At 39.8% G+C, this 17873-nt stretch overlaps 1 protein-coding gene across 2 annotated transcripts in view; it reads left to right on the top strand.

Annotated features, from left to right (window-relative positions):
- The first annotated feature begins 15090 nt into the window (after positions 1-15090).
- ntrk2a (neurotrophic tyrosine kinase, receptor, type 2a) overlaps positions 15091-17873 on the top strand; it is a 47003-nt gene continuing 44220 nt past the window's right edge. Inside the window, exons 1-4 of one of the 2 annotated variants that reach the window (XM_084087625.1) lie at positions 15091-16834; positions 17239-17313; positions 17402-17473; positions 17608-17676. In XM_084087625.1, the coding sequence (XP_083943751.1) occupies positions 16623-16834; positions 17239-17313; positions 17402-17473; positions 17608-17676 (428 nt within the window). In that variant the 5' untranslated portion in view covers positions 15091-16622. The remainder of the gene's footprint in view (positions 16835-17238; positions 17314-17401; positions 17474-17607; positions 17677-17873) is intronic. The other variant, XM_084087624.1, reaches the window with a different exon arrangement.

Below are 17873 nucleotides of genomic sequence, written 5' to 3'. Positions count from 1 at the left end.
GATCAATAGTATTGTTGATTGATGAATTAAATGAAATATCCCAAATATCCCCAACTGAGCAAGCCAAAGGCAACAGTGGCAAGGAACCGAAAAACTCCATCAGGTGACCTAATGGAGAAAAAAAAAAAACTTGGGAGAACTCAGGCTCAGTCGGGGGCCAGTTCTCCTCTGGTGTTAGAGGTTGGATTTAACTGTAAGATTAAAAGTATTATATGAATGCCTGGCTGAAGAGATGCATCTTTAATCTAGTTTTAAAATATATGATTTTTTAACTATTTATTTGTATGATACAGCTGCAAATAAGTATTTGAACACCTGTCTATCAGCTAGAATTCTGACCCTCAAAGACCTGTTAGTCTGCCTTTAAAATGTCCACCTCCACTCCATTTATTATCCTAAATTAGATGCACCTGTTTGAGGTCGTTAGCTGCATAAAGACACCTGTCCACCCCATACAATCAGTAAGAATCCAACTACTAACATGGCCAAGACCAAAGAGCTGTCCAAAGACACTAGAGACAAAATTGTACACCTCCACAAGGCTGGAAAGGGCTACGGGGAAATTGCCAAGCAGCTTGGTGAAAAAAGGTCCACTGTTGGAGCAATCATTAGAAAATGGAAGAAGCTAAACATGACTGTCAATCTCCCTCGGACTGGGGCTCCATGCAAGATCTCACCTCGTGGGGTCTCAATGATCCTAAGAAAGGTGAGAAATCAGCCCAGAACTACACGGGAGGAGCTGGTCAATGACCTGAAAAGAGCTGGGACCACCGTTTCCAAGGTTACTGTTGGTAATACACTAAGACGTCATGGTTTGAAATCATGCATGGCACGGAAGGTTCCCCTGCTTAAACCAGCACATGTCAAGGCCCGTTTTAAGTTTGCCAATGACCATTTGGATGATCCAGAGGAGTCATGGGAGAAAGTCATGTGGTCAGATGAGACCAAAATATAACTTTTTGGTCATAATTCCACTAAACGTGTTTGGAGGAAGAAGAATGATGAGTACCATCCCAAGAACACCATCCCTACTGTGAAGCATGGGGGTGGTAGCATCATGCTTTGGGGGTGTTTTTCTGCACATGGGACAGGGCGACTGCACTGTTTTAAGGAGAGGATGACCGGGGCCATGTATTGCGAGATTTTGGGGAACAACCTCCTTCCCTCAGTTAGAGCATTGAAGATGGGTCGAGGCTGGGTCTTCCAACATGACAATGACCCGGAGCACACAGCCAGGATAACCAAGGAGTGGCTCTGTAAGAAGCATATCAAGGTTCTGGCGTGGCCTAGCCAGTCTCCAGACCTAAACCCAATAGAGAATCTTTGGAGGGAGCTCAAACTCCGTGTTTCTCAGCGACAGCCCAGAAACCTGATTGATCTATAGAAGATCTGTGTGGAGGAAAATTCAGTTAAATAGGAGAGTGGGAAATCTATGGATGTGTCAGCAGTCAGAAATACAACAACGAGAAAAGAAAACAAATGTCCATTTCTGTGACAACAGCGATTGACGATTGAGCTCTTTGACCAGTGGAGGACTGATTCATTGTTTCAAGTACAGTATTATGATAACATGAACTCATGCAATATTGATTTGTATTATTATTTGTTTCCATTTGCCATTATTGCTATTTTAATTTATTACAGTGGCGACTGAAAAAAAAAAAAACAATTTCACAAAAGTATGAATGAGATCAAAATTAAAAATTTAAAGCTAAATGTTTTCTGTTGTTTCTATTTCAGGTATTCCTACCCTTTGAATAGAAGCCTAATGGATCCTTGCGGGTGGACTTTTTAAAGTCCCCCTGTGTTTATATGTCTATGTGGTGTTTTTAATATGCTTTAAGACAAACCATATGCAAATTCATAAGTCGACACCATTGCTGAGTATTTTCTCCTTAAAACTGCAGTGAACCAAATCGCTGGTGTTTATGATGTCACAAACTACCTTGTAACCAATCAGATCAACATGTGATTGTCAATGAGTGGATTTCTGAGCTGGTTAATTTGCATATTCATAGAACCGGTATACTAAATGAGGCAAGGGTGTAGAGTTACATTAAAGCTATTTTAAGGCATGACAATTTTTTTTTCAAGGACAAAACAGAAGAACAGTGTCTGTTTATGAAGTTCAGATTACTGTGATAGTGTTTACCTGTGAATAGTAATTGTTGTATTTTATTCATCTCTGCTTGCCTGTATTTACATGATCGTGTGCCTGAAGTTAGAAGAGAATTATTTCATATTTATCATACATATACAAGAATGTAAGAATTTATAATATTAGCATTCCTCTAATTTAATTGGCCGAATGCTTTTACAAAAATGCTGAAGAAAGAATGCAGCCTTTGCTAATATTAAACTGTTTTGCCTTGCGGTTGCTTCCATTGATCCATTGATGACTTCCACAAATAATCAGTTTTTCTTGAATCTTGAATTTTCTTCCATTCAGGTACCTCTGATGTTGTTGTCGTTGTAACAAGACAGTGATCTTCTGCCAGGAACATCAGGTCAATCTTCTGCTGTCCAGAATCAGGTGGTTTGTCTTCGTCTGGCATCTCAGCTGAGACCTGTCCACTATGGGTGACCCTAGCAGTAGTTGTGAAGTACCAGTGGCGTAGCTCTCAGCATCACTGATGCACACAAGCCCTCACAGCACGTCAAGCTGCAAACCGTGTGAGGGACCCTAACCTTCCCTAACCTGCAGTAACTGCTTAAAAGCAACCGCATATCAACCGACTGCTACTCTAAACATCCTGACAACCACATAGGAATGCATGAAAAACCACTCAGAAGATTCCAGCAACCGCAAAGCAACACGCTAACAACTGCCCAAAACACCTTGGCAAACGCATGTCAACACACAGGAAACCATCCAAAACATCCCAACAACCGTGTAGCAAAACGCTAAAAACCACTTTGAACAACCTATGAACAGCATATCAATGCTTTGACAATCACCAAAAACATCCTGACAACCTCACAACAATGTGCAAAATACCTCTAGAAAATAAAACTTAACGTTACTTATAAAACTCTAAACTTACTCTACAAAATTAAACTTACTCATAAAACTATAAACTTGCTCTGTAACTATATATCCCGCCGTGTGATACTCCGGGCTCCATGTGACACAGTGATGACTCAGTGTCTGGGCTTCTTTCTTCGGGGTTCCTCAGGCAGGGGCTCTTCACTGATGTCCACGTGGATTCGAGGAGCGAAGCCTCTGCTGGTTGTGGAGAAGCTCTCGGTGATCCGGACACGTCCATCAGGATGCTCCGTCTCCTCCAGTGAAGGGCGGTTGAGTGCCTCCCACAGTCGCTGCTTGATCTTCAGTCCTAGTTTAAGGCTGTAGGGACGCTGCCGACCACTGCGTGTCTTCATCATGGGCTCCACCACAGAGCGGGAGATGTCCTGGTAGGCCTCTACGCTGAAGCCGTGGATGGAGACAGGCTCATCCTGCTGACGCACGTCCACTGAAGAGACTGAGACTGCTGGATGTCAGGAAGGACAGCAGTGTTCTTCAAGTAGCGTTCTTCCAAACCCGTGGGCCTTTGAGCTTTGGCAGAGATGCAGCTGTAAGTGTGATCTAACCTGTCCAACGTTACAGCTGCCAGCTGTGGAAGCGTATGGAAATGTATTTAAAATACAAATACAAAATACTGTGTGAAAAAATGTATTCAAATACAAATACAGTATTTTGTATTTTGAAAATACACAAAATACATGTGAAATTGGCCATCCAGTGCAGGTATAGGTCACAGTGAATGAAGAAACTACATAGGCCTACTGACTTTTCATTCCTAACCACATCTCTGCCCTTTCTTTCTTTCTTTCTTTCTTTCTTTCTTTCTTTCTTTCTTTCTTTCTTTCTTTCAATTACAAATAAACTTATGCAAAATAGCAGCCATTTATATACTTACTTCTGGTTACAATGTAGTCTATTACTTGTGCACTGTATGTAAAACTGTGGGAACCTTTTCTGCTATCTAGCAAAGAATATGGATGGGCGATATGACCAAAATCTCAATTTTACTTCACAGTAACAATATCATGGTTTCACAATTCTCAATATCAGTTTTGATTCCACAGCATACACTAAAGGTCTAACTATTTTGAGGGTTTTTTTTGTGTTTTTTTTAAGTTTATTTGTTTCTATAAGTTTATTAAAATTAGAAAGTGTATCTAAAATTTAAAATTAGAATTCATTTGACACTTTACCCCTTTTTGATTAGTATTTTTTATGTACAATAAAACTAAAAGCTGAAGATTTTTGTGGAGTATCATTCCTCAGTGCTTCTTTTTCCACTACAATGTTCCAATAATTCCTGCCCACTAAGTTGCACGGATATTTGCTTACCCCACAAATAGGCCCATCTATGTAAATGATTTAGAAAAAGTTCCATCAATTCAAACTTTATATCATCAATATGATATGTAGTGTCATATCACCCAGCCCTAACATGCAGCCCTATAAAAATCAACTATTCTTTCTTTTCTTCTTTCATGTTAACTGAAGTGAATAATGTACTATTTTAACTTTAATCAACAAGTAGAATTGATCATGATATCTCACCTTATAAGAAAAAGAAAAAGAAAAAAAAGAAAAGAAAAGAAAAAATCGCTGATCCAATGTTGAGCTAGTGAATGTCTGAACTAGTTGATGCACAAAATCATTAGCCTACCCTGGCAAAAGGTATTTATGTATTTTGAAAATACAAAAATACTCATCTTAAATGTATTTAAATACAAATTACATTTGATTTTTTCCAAAGGCTTTCAAATACAAAATAGTATTTTGTATTTCAAATACGTAGGCCTATTTTACATGTAGGCTGTCTAAAATACTGCCCATCTCTTGCCGGTGAGCACGTGGGGGGAGAGATACGATTTTCGATCAATCATCGAATATTATTTTGCTTGATATGCCAATCCTTAATATTTGGTGTTTTAAATGCCTGTTTGAGGTCTCAGTGAAAGTTTTAAAGCAGTCTTTTAGTGCCGCTTTCAGAGCGTCACGTCCGTAACATTGTATCTTTCTCATAAATGCGAACACGAAAAATAAATTAAAATGAATATATTATGTTCTGTGGAGAGCCGACCCTTCTTCATCCGGTGGGTAGCCTATAGGCTATTACTTTTGGTTTGTGCAGTGTAATTCAATGGATTATACCCAGCTAACAGACTTTTGTTATAAGAAAGTTCTCCAAATATTCAGTGTTGGTTCTGGGAACGTGAAAAATGTCCAGTTTTCTTGACGTTAGAGGAACGTGTTTTAAAAGGTAGGCCTATAACGTTGTTCCTCAAACGTTCTTTCAACTTAATTTTGATTTAAAATTCAACATTATAGGAATGTTGATTTGTAACATTCCAAGAACATAAAAATGTCTAGTTTCCTTAATGTTATAATAATATAATAATATTTCTTGCTCATTGTTTTGTCATTTAATCATTTATATCTTTAATATCATTCAATCAAATGTAATCAATCATATTTTAAGAAATAATTAGTAGCCTATCATGTTGATGTGTTTCTCATTATTATCATTTGTGTTTACCATTATTATCATTTGAAATGTATACTTGCTTTTCTATTATCAACCTTTACGCCTCAAATGTAGCTGAATGACTTGGGGTGAACTTTTGTACTTGCTAGATGAGGGCAAACGTCTATACCGGTAAGTTTCCGATAGACAGACCACAAATGCTCGAATGTCTCAGAATAAAGTGGTAAACGAATGTTAGCTAAACATATCTTGCAGTGTAACATCTCAGAATGTGAAAACATGAAAACTAGATATGTTTGTGTCTTGTGTGTCTGCTTTGATGCAATATAGCCTACTATGAAAAGAGGAATTTAGCTCTGTTCTGATAAGCAACTAATAGGGAGATCAATTTATGTACAGATCAGACCTTGCTCCTTTGACAATCTGTCTTTTCAAAGAGAGATCTCTCAACCATCTTTACTATATTTTACTCAAACATATTAGAAGTGATTTTAACTGTTCAATTTATGTGTCTTTATTAAACTTTTAACCCTGATTATGGATTAATAATTTTACTCCCTATTTATTATTTGATTGTCTGTTGTCAGGCCCGGGGTGGGTAATCGGGAGAATCGGGAGAATTCCCGGTGGGCCGCTTCACTTTTGGGTCGGTCGAGGATTTTTTCCCCCACATTTGTCACGTTAGTTACATTAGGCTACACACATTCCGCATTCTGACACCGCAGCGCGCAGCCTCTGCGTGGGTTGTACCATGTGAGGGAGTTCTCCCCTCCCCTCCTATAGGCTACAGTTGGTTGGGTCCATAGCCCGTCTTTTCGAAAACGTTTTCTCAGGTAGGCTACCGCGGCCGCGGCACCGCCGGCGCCTACCGATAGCTGGGCCGGCCCTACCGTAACGGTACGCGTCAGGGAGGATGGATGGGAGGAAGAGGCCAGGAGGTATGGAAGCTTGTTTCCGTCACAGAATAAAACATTTTAAAAGATAATTGCGACTTTTTATCTCACAGTTGCGAGTTTACATCTCGCAATTCTGACTTTATTTCTCAGAATTGCGTGAAATAAATTCGCAATTGCGTGTTATAAAGTCAGAATTGCGAGATATAAAGTCAGAATTGCGTGAAATAAAGTCACAATTGCGTGTTATAAAGTCAGAATTGCGTGAAATAAAGTCACAATTGCGTGTTATAAAGTCACAATTGCGTGAAATAAAGTCGCAATTGCGTGTTATAAAGTCAGAATTGCGTGAAATAAAGTCGCAATTGCTTCTTATAAAGTCTAAGTGAATTATTATTTGTGACCCTGGACCACAAAACCAGTTATGGGTAATTTTTTTTAAAAATTGAGATTTATACATCATCTGAAAGCTGAATACATAATATTTCCATTGATGTATGGTTTGTTAGGATAGGACAATATTTGGCCGAGATACAACTATTGAAAATCTAGAATCTGAGGGTGCAGAAAAATCGAAATATTGAGAAAATCGCCTTTAAAATTGTCCATTTCTATTGACGATAGTGCTCTGTATCCATTCACAAACAATAAATGTTTTATATATTTAAGATGGGAAATTTACAAAATATCTTCATGGAACATGATCTGTACTTAATATCCTAATGATTTTTGGCATAAAAGAAAAATCTATAATTTTGACCCATACAATGTTTTGTTGGCTATTGCCACAAATATACCCGTATGACATAGACTGGTTTTGTGATCCAGGGTCACATTTAACCTTTACATTATTTGTTGAACCATGGTATTAATACAAACTACACAATAGTAAGAGCTGAACTGTTGCTTCATTTATCCAATTTGGAAAAAGTGCTAATTTGGAATTCCACCATTGAAAAAGTGGGCCGGTCTTGAGGTATGAGGGAACCCGCGATGAATCAAACATCAAATAAAGCAAAATGACATGGAACAAAAACAGTGAAGTACTCATTGCGTGCCATGTTTGTTACAGTAGCATCTCAGAGATCTTGAGTAGACTCATTATTAGAATGTATTACTCCTCCACACAAGTGTGTGACGTCATTGCCGCCAGTCTAATATTGTTGAACCAACGGCTGCATCCGAAATCGCACATACTGAGTAGGTACTTATTTTGAATGAGTAGGCTACTTACTCCATTACCGCTAAAAAAGTATGTTCTATATAGTATGAATGTGTGTAGTCCATCGAATGCACACTCGCTGGAAGAAGTCGTCTGGGTACTTTTTTTGAGTAGGCTACTGTGAATTCGGACATAGACTACTTCTTTTGTCACATACTGTTTATACCTATTATATACAGGTAGTAGGGAAGTATCCGATTTCGGATGCAGCCATATTGATTTAAACGACAGAGGTGTGACGATGTTACTACGAAAACTCAATGAGAAGGAAGAGGTTGAATTGCTTGTCCAGAGGAAGACAAACCCGACAGACCTCGCCAGTACGCTACAGACAAGTAAGAGCTAGGAACTGTTAAATAATATAAAACCTCACAGACCCCTTTATATTAAGTGTCTTTAATTGCATTGTACTACCATTTAAATTAATTATTTGAAACAATGCACTTTACTGTGTACATGCATGTTTTTAAACTGTACTTATATTTAAATAATACCTGCATGTAATTGATTTCTGTAATTACATCTAATACACTCTTGACCCTTCCCTTACACCTTAACCCACCCTTGAACCTATCCTTATCCAACCTCTAGGCCTATAGCAGCAAAAGTGTTTTGTAATACAGCATCAACAACAACATTGTAGTTAACAAATGATTTTATTTTGACATTAGTACATAGTAGTTAAAGACATCTACTATAAAGTGGGATCAAACTTACAGTTGATGGCAACTTGGAAACAACCAATTTATAGACAGCATAGTGTGATCTTGCACCTTTGCCGCTCACTCCCAATGCTCTAATAACCGCTCAAAGGAGTGATCCCTCATTGATTAAATGTTTTGCTTCGGTGGTCAAGAAAAAAGAGTGTGACGGCAAACAACCTTTCTTTATGGATAACGTGGTATTTATACGTGGTATATGCGCAGGTGGGTTTCTCAGGCAGATGATGCAGGTATAGAACCAGATATCGAAAGGGAAGGTGGTTTGCCAGGTAGTTGCACCAGCTGACTGTCGACAGCAGATATTGTCATTGGCACATGAGCATTTATGGGCAGGTCATTTGGGCATTAGTAAAACCTACAACCGTGTACTAAAACAGTTCTTTTGGCCAGGTCTAAAAACTGATGTGACTCGTTTTTGTAAAACCTGCAGGATTTGTCAAGTTGTCGGCAAACCAAATCAGCCTGTTCCACCGGCCCCGTTACAGCCCATTCCCGTAGTTGGTGAACCATTCGAACACGTCATGGTTGACTGTGTAGGCCCGTTACCTAAAACCAAAGCCGGTAATCAGTTTCTGCTCACCATGATGTGTGTTGCCACCCGATTTCCAGAAGCTATTCCCCTACGGAGAATCACAGCCGTATCAGTAACCAAGGCACTAGTCAAATTTTTCACTACATATGGGTTGCCCAAGGTGGTACAAACTGATCAGGGAACTAATTTCCTTTCCAAGGTGTTCAAACAAACTCTCAGCTCATTAGGAATCGCTCACTCAGTGTCTAGCGCCTATCACCTCGAGTCACAGGGAGCTTTGGAACGCTGGCACCAAACGTTAAAGTCCATGTTGAAAAAATACTGCCATGAGACGTGTAAAGACTGGGATGAAGGAGTCCCTTTTGTACTTTTTGCTGCTTGTGACACAAAGCAAGAGTCTTTAGGTTTTAGTCCAGTCGAGCTTGTGTTTGGCCATAACGTGCGTGGTCCGTTAAAGATGTTGAGAGAAAAGATGGTATATGATGAGTCTCCTAAAACTAACGTGGTGGATTTTGTTTCCCGGTGCAAGGAGCGGTTACATCGCGCTGTGGAGCTGGCAAGGGAGTCACTTTCTTCCACACAGACCCGTATGAAGAGGCGGTTTGACAAAAAAGCAGTTGAACGGCAGTTCAATGCAGGTGACAAGGTATTGGTCTTGCTGTCCGTCCCTGGGTCTGCCCTCACTGCCAAATTTTCAGGGCCATATGATGTGGAAAGGAAGTTTTCAGAGACCGATTATATCATCCGGACACCTGACCGTAGACGAAAAACACGTCTATGTCATGTAAACATGTTGAAGCTTTTTCATTCTAGAGATGGCGATCCGGTGGAACCGGTGCAGACTCCAACGGTGGCAGTGGTGGGAGTTACATCTCTCGTTAGTGACTGGTCTGAGCCTGATCTAGCAACGCCATGTGAAGACCATATGTGTGGCAGGTTGGCTAAATCTGAGTTCATGGCTACTTTAGTTCAACAATTGTCTTACTTACCCACATCTCAACGACAGGATGTGATTGATTTACTTCGTGCTCACCCTTCTATTTTAAATAATGTGCCATCCTGCACCACGGTGCTGGAGCACGATATTGACGTGGGTGACGCTAGACCTATTAAGCAGCATGCTTATCGCTCTCCGATAGCCAAACGAGAAGCGATGCAGAGAGAAGTCAGCTATCTGGTGGAACACGGCCTAGCCAAGACTAGTTACAGTCCGTGGAGCTCACCCTGTCTGCTAACGCCCAAGTCCGACGGAACACTTCGTTTCTGCACTGATTTTAGAAAGGTGAATGCAGTTACTGTGTCTGATTCTTTTCCGCTGCCTCGCATGGACGACTTAATCGATAGGGTTGGCCCAGCTAAATGTATCACAAAGTTAGATTTACTAAAAGGATACTGGCAGGTGCCTTTGACCCAGCGAGCTTCAGATATCTCAGCTTTTGTGACGCCAGATGCATTTATGCAGTATACTATAATGCCCTTTGGGGTGACAAATGCTCCTGCCACTTTCCAACGCCTGATGCAACTTGTACTGGGGGAAGTACCCAACTGTAGCGTCTATCTTGATGATGTGGTCGTGTACTCTGAGGACTGGGATAGCCACATGTCCAGTTTGAGGACTGTGTGCCAGCGGTTGACCGACGCCTCTCTTACACTGAACTTGGCGAAATGTGAATTTGGGAAAGCCACGGTTACCTACCTTGGTAAACAGGTTGGTCAGGGGCAGGTCCGTCCTCTAGACGCCAAGGTGGCTGCTATCCTGGCTTTACCGATTCCCACAACTAGACGTGAGCTTAGGAGATTTTTAGGTATGGCTGGATATTATAGGTGTTTTTGCCAAAACTTTTCGGTGGTAGTTGCTCCACTTACCAGACTGTGTAGCCCTTTGGTATCCTTTGTGTGGGATGATGTGTGTAATCAGGCTTTTGAGGCTGCTAAGTCTCTTCTTTGCAGTGCACCCGTGTTGGCAGCGCCCAATTTTTCCCAATCTTTTTACCTGGAAGTTGATGCTAGTGCCACTGGGGCTGGGGCGGTGCTGATGCAGAGAGGGGATGGAGACATGTGTAAACACTCAGCAATTAGATGTCCCGCCTTACGACAAAAAAAACATACTCTGTCTGCCTTTTGAATGGAAACTACACTGGGACAACGGTCAAGGGGCTTATGAACTAGCAAGAGAATGCAGGGTACGTATAACTCACAGCTTTAGCAGACTCTTCACTGGACTCAGACAGAGAATGGAGGGTACGTATAACTCACAGCTTTAGCATGCTCTTCACTGAACTCAGACAGAGAATGGAGGGTACATATAACTCACAGCTTTAGCATGCTCTTCACTGGACTCAGACAGAGAATGGAGGGTACGTATACTTCACAGCTTTAGCAGGCTCTTCACTGGACTCAGACGGAGAGGAGGGTACGTATACCTCGCAGCTTTAGCAGGCTCTTCACTGGACTCCGACGGAGAGGAGGGTACGTATACCTTGCAGCTTTAGCAGGCTCTTCACTGGACTCAGACGGAGAGGAGGGTACGTATACCTCACAGCTTTAGCAGGCTCTTCACTGGACTCAGACGGAGAACAGGGTACATATACCTCGCAGCTTTAGCAGGCTCTTCACTAGACTCAGACGGAGAAGAGGGTACATATACCTCACAGCTTTAGCAGGCTCTTCAGCAACTGGATTCAAACAGGGAGAGAGATGAGTATTTTCAACCACATCAACAGGCTTTCACCCGGAACCGGCAGCCTCATCGGTCCCTCGTCGGAAGTGCTCCCCGTGGGAAACTTGGACTCCATTTCAAGTTCCTCCCTGTTCGAAATTCGTCAACCGTGACACATAACCAAGTTTACACAGTTTACACAGGTATGACTCAGATGGTTTCAAATCTCCTTTGTTTTAATTGCTGGAAAAATATTTACCGTTGCTTTGTGAACGCCCTGGCAGGAGGTTTGTGGAACATGAGATGTTCAAGTCAGAGGAAGTGCCTGAGAGACACAATCTGTGTTACTTTCCCACTGTCAATGACATCAAGAACCACATCCATGAGGCTCAGAAAGCTCTTCAGCTGACGGCGGGACCACTGACTACCTCAGATACAGAGGTGTGAACAGAAAACATGTTTGTAAAGCATTAGATTGGTGAGCACAAATACGCAGGTGTTTGTCATAGTAGCTCAGTGGGTTTCACTGTCGCCTCACAGCAAGAAGATCCCCGGTTCGAGTCCCGGCTGAGCCAGGAGTCCTGTCTGTGTGGAGTTTGCATGTTCTCCGTGTGGAGTTTGCATGTTCTCCGTGTGTCTGTGCATCCTCAGTCATTCAGTGTATGATGCCCAGTTTTTCCACCAGTGTGTGTATGATGCCTAGAGTTTTAAAATCTGTTCAGAAGTTGTGTAATGTATTCCAGCCTTGAACATCTTGGAATCATTCAATACAATTTAGAGAGTAGAGGAAAGGTCCTGCCTCAAAAAGAAAGCACATACCTGTAGTCAAAGTATAAGCATTGTTTACCCTGCCACAGAATCTAGTGTACTGCTGTTATATTGACAGTGCCCTCTCAGAAGGAAGGACTCTTGGAAGAGAGTGACACTCTTTCTCCAGAGGCTGTGCAGCTCTTCAGCTCTCTCACCTCACTGCAGCCCAAGATCTTTGCACATCTCCAGGTGACCCTGTCCTGAAATTATCATTTTTTTATATGGATCTATTCATTTATTTTAGGTTTTTAATTTCTGAATAAATGTAAAAAGTTTCAGGGTGATCAACTGTTCAGATAGTATAATTGAAGAAACAAAACAAAAAACATTAAAATTAAATGCTTGAAAACATTATTACGTAATTTTTGTATACATTTTTGTTTTGAACTTTTTTAAATGTTCCTATTAACTTATTAAAACATTATAACAGAGCTTTCAAAACCTCTAGTTTTAAACTTCAAACATTTTAGAATGTTTGGTCAGCTGGTGAGTGTGAACTTGGTGACTAATGCCGGAGCTGAAGGTGGCATCACACAGATGTTGTTAGAGGACGGACAGGCCATTCCAGTCAAGATTGTGGACCCTGCAAGCATAGGTAAGTACATGGCACCACAGAAATAAAAATAAAAATCTAAATTTAACCAATTAGAATCATGAAAATAACATATAAACCTGTTGTTTGTTCTTATTGTTCAGTTTTGACTCCCTCAGCAGACGACACTTCAAAAATCCCACAGGGCCAAAATCCCTCCTGCAGTGTGTGCAAACCTGGTGAAAAACTACACGAAACGTTTGACCTCTGTAATTGCAAACAAAGGCTACTGTACCAAATATTAACATTGATTTTCTCAGGTGTTCAAATACTTATTTGCAGCTGTATCATACAAATAAATAGTTAAAAAATCATACATTGTGATTTCTGGATTTTTTTTTTTTGATTATGTCTCTCACAGTGGACATGCACCTACGATGACAATTTCAGACCCCTCCATGATTTCTAAGTGGGAGAACTTGCAAAATAGCAGGGTGTTCAAATACTTATTTTCCTCACTGTATATATATATGTATGTATGTATGTATATGTATGTATATGTGTGTATATAGCAATAGATTATAAACCCTGACAGTTATTAAATGTAGGCCTAATATATCTACTACCACATTAAAATCAGTGTAGTATAAGTAGTAGGCTAATACTAAATTAATTAATTGTGGAAAATAGGAAATATGTAGCTTTTGACTTTTTGTTAGTAGAAAGATAAAAGCATTTAATGAAAAACACACCCCCATATTTATAGTTTTTGTGCAGTATAGCAAAAGCAACAAATGCTACAACTATACTCAATCTACACACTATCATTAATGTCTATAGCACAAACGACTACGACTTTTAAATCCGTCATCCTAAATATAAGAAACAATAGCTTAATTGTGATGCTTGCCTTTAACATAGACTGCTTGAAAGTCCTTAAACAAATACCAATGTGTACCGGTAGATGGCAGCAGTGGAATGTAATTCTGCATTTCTACATCCCAAATGGACCATTTAATGAACCAGTTTAGATGTTCTTCCTGCTGGTTACATAAAGGTGCAACATTTTTTTTTTTTTACAAAATTCTCTGTAGTGGAAAAAGTATGCACAATTCAAGACCACAACAAGCTTTCATAATGAAGTATCTCTTGTGTTAAGTAACCTAAGCCCAAACTCCATCTGTTAGATTCGGTCCTGTCTTTATTCATAAAGCCTAGATTGTTCTATAGCTTTATCTTTATGGTTTATGCGTTTATGGTACTGGGATCTGGCCTAAAAATACTTGAGTGTCATTAACTGAGTGCACGTAAACTGCCACTTGTGCGCTCATCTAATTCTCCTTTGATTTATTTTCCCGCGTCGTGCGTCAATCTTGACGTCATTAGAATGATGCTTGACCCGGGTAACGGAGTTGAACGAGCTGCTGTTCTGAATCGGTTCATTAAAACGATTCGTTCAATCATCAGGTGGCGACAAGTGAGTGCCCTTTTGTGTTATGAGCGAGTCATCATTCGATTAGTTAAAGTCACCCCTGTAGTCAATAATTTGAAACCTTAAAACTCATTTTTGATCACCAAAATTACATATTTAAACGTTTTTTCCTTGGAAAAAATGTCTTAATGCCTTAAAATAGCTTGAATGTAACTCTACACCTTTGCTTCATTTATACTCGGTTCTATGAATATGCTAATTAGCCCCGCCTCCACTCACTCACACAAGCTCAGAGATCCACTTGTTGACGATCACATGTTGACCTGATTGGTTGCAAGGTAGTTTGTGACGTCAGAAACACCAGCGATTTCAAATCGCCTTTTTGAGAATCTTTGGTTCACAGCAGTTTTAATGAGAAAATACTCAGCAATGGTGTTGACTTATGCATTTACACGTGGTTTGTCTTAAAGCATATAAAAAAAAAAAACACCACATAGGCCTAGACATAAATAAACAATTATAAATTTGCAACTAATGCCACCAACACTCCACACGATTTTAGCCCTGATTTTCCGCTCGCCGACAGTTAATGGCGATCGCTCTACATCATCTGAGTGACAATCGCTGTTTGAAATATCAAAGACATGAACCGCTGATACAAGAGAGAAATTCATAATCAAGTTTAATATCTAGACTAGACAACAAAGCATTTCATCCATTGCTTATCATCATCATCATCATCATCATCATCATCATCATAAAACAGATAATAGCATTATGATTTACAGTAGCCTGACACTTTAATTGTGAATGGTTGTTATTTTATCACAATTCTTGTAACACAATTCTGAATGAATCGTGTCATTGCTGGTTTCTACGTTACATTATTAAGTTTTTTTCCCGCACACTATGTATTGTGTTATACCGTAGATCATTTTTAAGGCGTAGTATTTTTAATCAATTAACATTTATTTTGTTCGTTTCATGTGTTATTCAATTTATTTATAAATAATTTATTTAGTTTAATCGATTTTTCACACTGCTTTTTTTTAGACTTTTCCACGGACACCCTAGCACCCCCTTGTGGCCCCCTTCACTCAAAGAAATAAGCCTTTTTTCAAGATTTACCATTTCAATTAATAGTAAAATTCCATCAAATTGAATCGAATAATCTTTACATATTATTCCTACTATAAATTAATTAAATTAAATTAAATTTCAAATGAGTAAAAACAACTAAAGCTTAATAAAACATTTTGTATAAATCTTTAACTTATTATTAGCCTATTTTTTATTTTATTTTACATTTATGAATACGAATCACATTCCCCATTCCCTTGTTCCATTACGATTTATACAAAATGTTTTATTGAACTTTTTTTTTTTTACTCATTTAAAATTCTTAATATGAATAATATGAAAAGATTATTCAATTCAATTTGATGGAATTTTACTATTAATTGAAATGCGTAAATCTTGAAAAAGGCTCTAAGTGTATAGGGATCCCGGCCGGTCCCCAGTTTGAAAACGCGCTTCAAAAGAGAAATAGCCTACTTCAGGGGAAGTCAAAAACTAGGAGTAGAAATGAGAGCAATTCGTTCATTTAAAAATACATTACAAAAACGGATTCATTCACGAACGAAACATAGCCTACTGCTGTGCTATACATCTTCCTCTTGTCTCAGCGGCTCCTGATGTTTCAAACAGCGATCGTCACTCATGATGACGTAGCTCCGATTTGCCTCTGTTTTTAGTCATTTAGGAATTCTGTGCTAATTAGTGGCTGTCATTACCATAATCTGAGCAACATTCCTGAAAGGAGATAAAACAACTGTCCTGACTTGCATTGACACGATAGTCCTAACGGAATCACAACATAGGCTACGTATGCGATTTATCCGTACGCCTTAACTTAAAGTCTCAAGTCTTGATCGGTGTAAGGATGTGACACGTTGTCAATAATCAATAAAGTGCTTTAATGATCTGTTCTCCTCCTCTCCTCGTCTCCTCCCCTCAGATGCGCATCATCCAGCGCTCGCGCTCCCTCACTTCAGCACTCGCGTTTCTCAAGTGCGCGTCTTCTGCATTTAACGCCAGCATCATTCGAGGTAGAGCGACACACACAGAGGCAAGAGGGAGAGAGGAATACGAACACTTCGAGGAGATAGACGCCCGAGACAAGGTCGACTGAGTCTCACGATCCGTTCTGCGTGTCTCGCGCTCGGACGCTCCAGACGCGGGCGCGTGTGTTTTGCGCTGTGTCCTCTCCACGCGTCGGTTTCCAGGGGTATTAAATCTGGAGGCGAGGACCCGGGGATGAGCCTGCTGTCGAGGGGCTTCGACATGGCGGGCTGGGGGTTCCGTTGGGTTCTGGTTCTGGTGCTGCTCGCGCTCTTGAGGCCCGGGACCGCTTGTCCGGAGCTCTGCACGTGCACGGGCGTGCGGATCTCGTGCGTGGATGCGGAGCGCAGTATTATGGCTTTTCCAATGTTGCAGTCCGAGGCGGAGATGGAGAATATCACAGACATGTAAGTCATACAGAAGATGCCAGGGGTCACTGAAGGTGATCATGCATGTTGTGTCAACTCTTTAAAACAACCAGCCAATGAATTACAGCGTCATTAACTTGCATAATTGTGTCTATGATTTATTCAATTTGATTTATTGTACGTGAATTACTGTGCCAAAGTAATTTTATAAGTGCAAACCACATTATTATTGTCATTATATTCTCTTCAGTGCTTCTTCTGGTATGTTAACACAATATGTTAGCAAAAATAATGATATAATGAGACAGATGCCAATGAAGACATTTTGATGGACTTTAGGTCACAAATCACACCAGAGCGACTCATTTTATCGAGCGTGATGTATTTTCTGAATTACCCTGGATGATTTTTTTTAAATAGAATGTTCTTGTTGCTGTTTACAGATACATTGCAAATCAAAGCAGTTTCACATCCATTAATGAAAAAGATCTCAACTTGTACCGCAACCTCAGAAACTTGTGAGTACTAAAATGTGGAACAACTTGTATGTTCTTTATATGCGGTGAGATGGAAGTTTATGACATCGGTGTTTGTCTTATCCCTCAGAACTGTAACAAACACGAGGCTCACATATATTTCGAGGCAGGCCTTTCAGAGCAACCTGAAACTACAATATCTGTGAGTGTTTTGGTTTTGGACGAGCTGGAGGTTCAATTTAGCATGTTTTGATTGTTTACAAAGTTACAAACATCTGATATTGTGGGAATTTAGTATGTATCTTTATCAGTGCTGATCATTGCCTCCTTTTTCAGGAATCTCAAAGAGAACAATCTGTCATATCTATCCTGGAGGACTTTTCATCATTTAAACATTTCTTCCCTGTGAGTCTCGGAATGTTTATTGAAGATATATTACAGTTATCATTCAGTGTATGCTGTGCCTCCAGTGTGACGTTATGGTTTTTCTTTGTTTTGGTTTTGGTGATTAAAATATTTCATTTTCTATGATAGCAAATGATGCTTGCACACAATATACAATTAAATAATATATTCCAAAACTATTAAAAAGTCAAATGTCA

The sequence above is a fragment of the Abramis brama genome (assembly GCF_963993115.1).
Source record: "Abramis brama genome assembly, chromosome: 16".
NCBI classification, from domain to species: Eukaryota; Metazoa; Chordata; class Actinopteri; order Cypriniformes; family Leuciscidae; genus Abramis; species Abramis brama.
This window is presented reverse-complemented; position numbering and strand designations above follow the sequence as displayed.